This window comes from Anneissia japonica, unplaced genomic scaffold, assembly GCF_011630105.1.
Source record: "Anneissia japonica isolate Jap-2015-1 unplaced genomic scaffold, ASM1163010v1 scaffold9_len2422644_cov172, whole genome shotgun sequence".
In the NCBI taxonomy this organism is placed as follows: Eukaryota; Metazoa; Echinodermata; class Crinoidea; order Comatulida; family Comatulidae; genus Anneissia; species Anneissia japonica.
In genome coordinates this window covers 2,304,966-2,311,750 of record NW_022758107.1, presented here as the reverse complement: position 1 = coordinate 2,311,750, position 6,785 = coordinate 2,304,966, and the positions used below count along the sequence as shown (strand labels likewise).

Sequence of the window (6,785 nt, the reverse complement as noted above, 5' to 3'; positions counted from 1 at the left end):
AATGAGCTAAGCGGTGATGGAGCACCTATCTCTGTGGAGAATAATGTGGACTTAGAGGGTCCTCCGAAAAATTTTATATTCATCAATGATTACAAGCCAGGTCCGGGTATTTTTATACCCAAAGACCCGATAGTTGGTTGTGAATGTAAGAACTGTTTTGCGGCCGAAGATGGGTGTTGTACCCATAACAGTGGCACGGCAATGGCTTACACAGATGTGTATAAGAGACAGCCTTTGCTCCCCGAGGACATAGACACAACCACCGCGCTACAACAAATCATAATCATGAATATTCAATTATTTCTGAACATAAAAGAAATACAGCTAATTTTACCTACACATAATAAATTAATATGTTCGAATACAAAACATTTATTTCTTAAAACTAAATATTCTAACTGGGTACCTGGCCCGGTACCTCTGCTATATTTAAAACGGGGTTTGTCTTTTTTCAGTACACTAATCATACAAATTTGTATCGACCAATGAGGATTAAGGACAGCCGAAAACAAAAATGGCGACTAGCGGGAAGGACTTGAATGGTAAGCTAGCCTAGAGTGTAGACTGAGTTCAGTAGACCTAGTTGTATCAGGGGGAAATTTGCAACGTTCAGGTATCATATGTACAAAAAGGAGTTACGTTGTATTGTTAGATATTTATTTCTCTTTCTAAAACGAAAATAACCCAAATATAAACGTAGGTGCCAAACCTGGCCTAGGGCCCTAGCCTAGGTAGGTGGGCTAGACGAAACCACCAACCATGCCTTTTCTACGGCTACAATTAATTTAGTGCCTAGGTAGGCGCGCATAGGCGTAGGCCTACTCTATCTTACAACAGTTCAGATCTAGCTTAGGTAGAGCTTGGCCCAGCCTATTTTTGTACTGTACAGTACCTATTTTAAAATGTTGAATTTCTGTTTTTTTTTTTTTTGGTTTTTTTTTGTATTCAGATGGAGATTCTTCTGATGATGAAGTATTTGAAGTAGAAGATATCCTGGACTATGCTAAAGATAATGAGGTAAATCATGGAGAAATATAGCTCTGAGCTGAGTTTTTTTTAATCATAGGCCCTAGGCCTAGAAATTTATACCAAGAAAAAAAAAAAAAAAAAAATTGAAGACAACCCTTTTACCTTGTTTAAAGCAAACTTTAGTTTTAAAAGATGTCAAAGAAGGGCTAACAAAATTTAAGTAAAGGCAGATAGAAAAAAAAATTAGATTATCACTCTAGTTTTTAAAAAAATGATGAGGGCGGGATGTTTAAAAATAAAATCCAGCAGATCTATTTAAATAAAAGAAATGTAATTAATTTAAATAAAAATTTCTGTCAGCCCTAAAATTATATTGAATGAAGGCAAATGTGTGTGGTTAAGAATTTAATAGAGGGCACCACCCTTATACATTTATCGATCTTATTGCAAAATCAAATTATATTTTACTGATTTCTTCTAAAGGGCACAGATTGGTATATGGTGAAGTGGGCTGGTTACAGTTTGGCAGATAATACCTGGGAACCAATTGACAATCTTGACTGTCCAGAAATCATCAAACGGTATCACCACAGATGCTACAAGCGTAAACGCCGAACGGAATTTATTAATTCCACTGCACCAAAAATGAAGAAGGCAAAGTTAGAGGTCTCGATTGTGCCTGTGGATTTGTCCTATCAAGTCAAAAAAGTTAAGAGACAATTGAAAGATTGGCAGAAGAAAATAAATGAGCTAAGCGGTGATGGAGCACCTATCTCTGTGGAGAATAATGTGGACTTAGAGGGTCCTCCGAAAAATTTTATATTCATCAATGATTACAAGCCAGGTCCGGGTATTTTTATACCCAAAGACCCGATAGTTGGTTGTGAATGTAAGAACTGTTTTGCGGCCGAAGATGGGTGTTGTACCCATAACAGTGGCACGGCAATGGCTTACACATTGAAAGGAAAGATCAAAGTAAAACCAGGCACACCTGTATATGAGTGTAATAAACTATGTAAATGCAGCGCGAAGTGCAAGAACAGAGTGGTTCAGAAGGGACGCAAAGCACCTCTGTCTATTTTCAAAACTAGTAATGGTTGTGGATGGGGTGTGAAAAGCTTGAAAGATATTAAGAAAAATAGTTTTGTTATGGAATATGTAGGTGAGGTAAGCAGACATGTTTAAATAATATATATATATATATATTATATAAAATAATTTATTAGGAACTATAATTTTCCATCAGTGCCACACTACTCAATGAAAGTTGCATCCAAAACAATTAAATACAAACAAATATCAACAAAGAAATGTTTTTTTAATTAGAAACTCAAACTACAGTTAAAATTCCAAAATAACATAAAAGCATAGTCAATGTATTGCCAAAGGAACGATTTAACAGCAGGCAGCTAATAATTTTTAAAAACAACACAACAGATTGTATCTTCTTCATAGGCAAAGCCTATATTTAAGATCACAAATATCATACATTATATTTATAATAATATTGGCATGAGGTTTTAGTCCTTCATAAAAGCATAAGGCAGACCACAGAGTCGCGAGTCTCAGGCCCAATGCATAGACGTAGTAAGCGCATTAGTGATCGAACCAACTTTTACTCTTGGCTTGGTGTCTTGCCCAAGGGCACAAGCAGAATGCACAGTGTGGGATTGAACCCCTGACCTCAAGATGCACAGTGTGGGATTGAACCCCTGACCTCAAGATGCACAGTGTGGGATTGAACCCTGACCTCAAGGTTGACAGCCTGAATCAAAACCACTGTGTCAACTGCTCCCAATGAAAATTTATTGTATGTTATTTATAATTGTTGAAGAGATTAAGTATGGAATTTTATATTTTTTAGGTTATAAGTAACGAAGAAGCTGAAAGGCGAGGCCAAGAGTATGACTGTAATGGGCGAACATACTTATTTGATCTGGACTACAATGAAAGTGATTGCCCTTATGTAGTAGATGCTGGAAAGTACGGCAATATAGCTCATTTTGTCAATCATTCTGTAAGTTACATTAAAGATAAAATATTTATTTTGCTATCATTTTTATAATAAGATCCACATTGTTTTTATTAAATTTGTTAGTTTTGAAAAAATGATATCAAGATTACAACAATTTACAGTTTTGGAAACCTTTGTGCGTCTTTGAAATCTGTAAACTTTTCAAAGACTTAAAATGGCGAAACCCAGCTATTAGGGTGAAATAATCAGTATAACAATGTACATTACCCCAGTGGAGACAATAGTCTCCAAAATATTTAACACCAATCCTAATAAAAAGTATAATACTGTATTGAAGTGCACGCCATTGTGTTGGGATTCAATGTTCCAACATTATGTCATCTGTTCATTCCTGATGATGACATAATTAATGTCGAAATATTGAATCCAAACACGATGGCGTGCATTTCAATACTTGAAGTATAGATTATACTTTCTTATCCGAGATTAATAAGTGGACCTTTCGGTTCTAATTCTGAATGTTTGTTTTTTCAGTGTGATCCTAATCTGGTAGTGTATGGTGTTTGGATTGACACCCTTGATGTGCGACTTCCTAGAATTGCTTTATTTGCCTGTAGAGACATCAAAGCTGAAGAGGAGCTGACGTTTGATTACCAAATGACAGGTACATTTACTTTCAATGAACTGTTCCGCCAAGCACCGCCCTTTAAATATTTGTGCTTAAAGGTCGCACAAAATGACAGCATATGGCAAAACACCACCCACCAATATTAATGATTTTGAATAAAATTATATATTTAATTTTTGGCCAATTAGCGCACCCCCTGCCACATAAACATAGAAATTTCAGAAAAAAAAGTTTTTCTTTATTTTTATTAAGACCACCGCTGCCTTGAAATCTTAAAAAATAAGATATGTACAGTATATTTCTTCCTAATTATATAAATGTAAAGCATTTAACCATCTCAGTCCAACCCATGCTAGCATGAATTAATTACGGACTTCAAATTGATTGATTGATTGAATTTTGATTGATTACTACACCGTTTTACATTCACCAATAAAATTTAGTTTTTGTTTTCTCCTTCATCTGGATGTTTTTGGTAAAACTATTTGTTAAATAAGGAAACAACATTTTTTTTTTTCCTGCCTTCCTCTAATGATCTTTACAAAAATAAGTTCGCAAAACAAGGTATAAAAAAAAATCTCGCCTAAAGGAAGGTTGTGGGACAAAAACCAGCTATTCTAATTGGTCAGTTGATTGACACTCTTAGAAACTCTTTATATAGAATTAAGCCCACTTAATAAGGTATGGAGCCCTCTATAATTGTTCAGATACTCATATGCCTATTGTTACTTCAAGGAGAACCTGCTCTTCCTCTTGATTAATCTAGTACATGACACATTCAAAGGAATAAACCCAATCAGTAGTTAGTCATTTGTTTGTGTGGATTTTACAATCTACAGCACATATCAATACAATGACAGTCCCAAACCCTCGCATTTTCCATCAAAAAGAATATAAAGAAACAGATTTTTGTCATAAATTTTTATTTTCACTCTTAATTTGAAAATGGAGGCAAAGTTTGTAGTTAGGTTTAATAACATTTTTAGAAATTTAAGCTATAATGTTAATTTTAAAACTTTTCTTCATTATTGTTATATTTTACTCAACAATTATGTTGTCATTTCTATTCTAGGGGCAACTGGCATGTCTCAAGCACCAAGTATAGAGAGCCCATCTGAAATCCAACATAGAAACAATTTATCTGAAGACTCAGCCGTAGCCAAGCTTGAGCCAATCCCTTGTCGATGTGGTGCTGAAAACTGCCGCGGCTACCTATTTTAAACAATTTGAATGTGTTTATATCAGGGGGAGGGGCTAGGAAATTAAAATGAAAAGTTAAGCTTAAAAAGATTTTACCTAAGGCTTCATAAGTGGGCGTGTTAATGTTAGGATAGTATTGAAGAGCCTATAAGCATTTGTGTTGTGGGAACGTTAATAGGTGGATCTAGGATTTTGAAAATGGGGGAGGTGTAATCTATTTTACTTACTGTTTACTTTTGCAGTCGAGATGGTGGAAGAGCACACTGATCATTTAACCACTACAACATTTTAATTTAATTTTAATTCACTTTTTATATAATTTAAATGCTGATGTGTTGATTTTCATGGTCATTTGAACAATCTTGAAATAAAGTTTCACGCTCATAATTTATATAAAACTGTCTACCTGGTTTTGGGCCCAAAGTTATCAGAAAATATTGCACAACGTACCATTTTATATTTTAATATTTTAAAGGCAATTATTTAATTCTAATTGTCTGTGGTGAGTGTCATTAAATTTTTAAAAATTAATACAGGATTTCGATGGCAGGAAAATCTTGATATTTAACGATACCTTTTGAGGGCTGAAAAAAATCACTGACTATTCAATGCTGTATAATTTTGAAAAATGAGCCAAGTATTACAAGACTGAAATTATATGTTTTTATATTATTGGAAGTCAAGGAAATTAATGTTGCAACAGAACATTAATTTGTTGTAGATAATATGTCACAGTAACCTTATGAAAACACCAAGGCAAGCAAATCGTTATTAGTCTTTTTGAAGCTTATGTAATATTGTGCACTGTAATTTAACCTTTTAGAATGAAGATGCTGCAAGACAGGCTAACACAGTTTATTTGAAAAAAAATTGTCACATGCCTAAATATGGTCATGATGACATCACATCAAGACCATATATAGGCACATCATGACTATGGGTATACAACAGTTTTTTGTCAAAGAAAATTTGATAATCAGGACAGAGATTTAAGCATTGCTGATGCACATGTAAAACTGACAACAGAATGAGATACAAGTTTGAAATGTGCTACGGATATGGCATTTTACATTGTGGTCCAATGCTGTTTTACGATTTTCTAGGGCTATGAATCTATACAGTACTGGCCAGTTAGCTTTGTCCACACTAGCAAATTTTATGTGATATATCACACAAAATTTGTCACAAAGTCTGATAGTGTGAAATGGGCTTTAGTTACTATATCAATAGAATTTTTTAAAGTTTTCAAGATTATGGATGTTTCTGTAGGGTGGAACATACTTTTGCCAAAATATGATGTCTGAAAATATTCTCATTAAATCTCTTAAAAACTTTTTTTTTATTATAAAGATTCAACTGTGACACTACATGACAATGTTGAATTGAGATTCACCAATCTAGTAGCACTGTATATATATTTGTATGCATGATGGCCTCATTATGTAGGTTTATTTAACCACAACTTGATTTTAAATTTAGATTGTTTGAAGCCATTTTCTCTTAATATTTGTTACATGCCTTTCCACTTAAGATGCAAAATAAATGTTGTGTTGTGTACTATAAATGATGATGGCAGTATTAAATTTTGGTTTCTGGTGGAGGGTACTACTATCTATGATCACTGATAATGTAAATAGGTGTATTAGAATCCTTGCATGAATGCCTTTACAGTGTTTCTTATGTATTTCAATTTGATAGTTCTCTTTTAAAAGGGTGTGTCCTGTCATATTTAGGGTACAATAAAGTGTAGATAACATAAAAAACTGACATTGTTAATCAAGTGTTGTGATTCATCTCATGCCAACATACAGTTTTTCCTAATTTTATATTATTGTTTTAGATTAAATTTTACGAAACTGAACTTGCACAGCCTCAATAGGAGACCAACATACCGAATTAAAGTGGGCTTAATCTCGAGATGGAGCCCACCTCGAAAAGAATCCCATGGGCTTTTCAAAATAGCATAGGCTTTTTTCGAAATAATACAATACAAACACTGTACATGAATATCAA

The 6,785-nt window shown here is 33.9% G+C and overlaps 1 protein-coding gene across 2 annotated transcripts; it reads left to right on the top strand.

Moving 5' to 3' along the window:
- Positions 1 to 390: 390 nt before the first annotated feature.
- On the top strand, positions 391 to 6,539 carry LOC117125067 (histone-lysine N-methyltransferase SUV39H2-like). Of its 2 annotated transcripts, none has more exons than XM_033271439.1 (6): positions 391 to 542; positions 950 to 1,017; positions 1,453 to 2,136; positions 2,834 to 2,986; positions 3,479 to 3,608; positions 4,645 to 6,539. In XM_033271439.1, the coding sequence occupies exons 1-6, from the start codon at positions 515 to 517 to the stop codon at positions 4,791 to 4,793; spliced, it is 1,212 nt and encodes a 403-aa protein (XP_033127330.1). In that variant the 5' UTR covers positions 391 to 514; the 3' UTR covers positions 4,794 to 6,539. The 2 variants fall into 2 exon arrangements, with proteins under 2 accessions (XP_033127330.1, XP_033127331.1); XM_033271440.1 differs by having other exon boundaries at positions 522 to 613.
- The last annotated feature ends 246 nt before the right edge of the window (positions 6,540 to 6,785 follow it).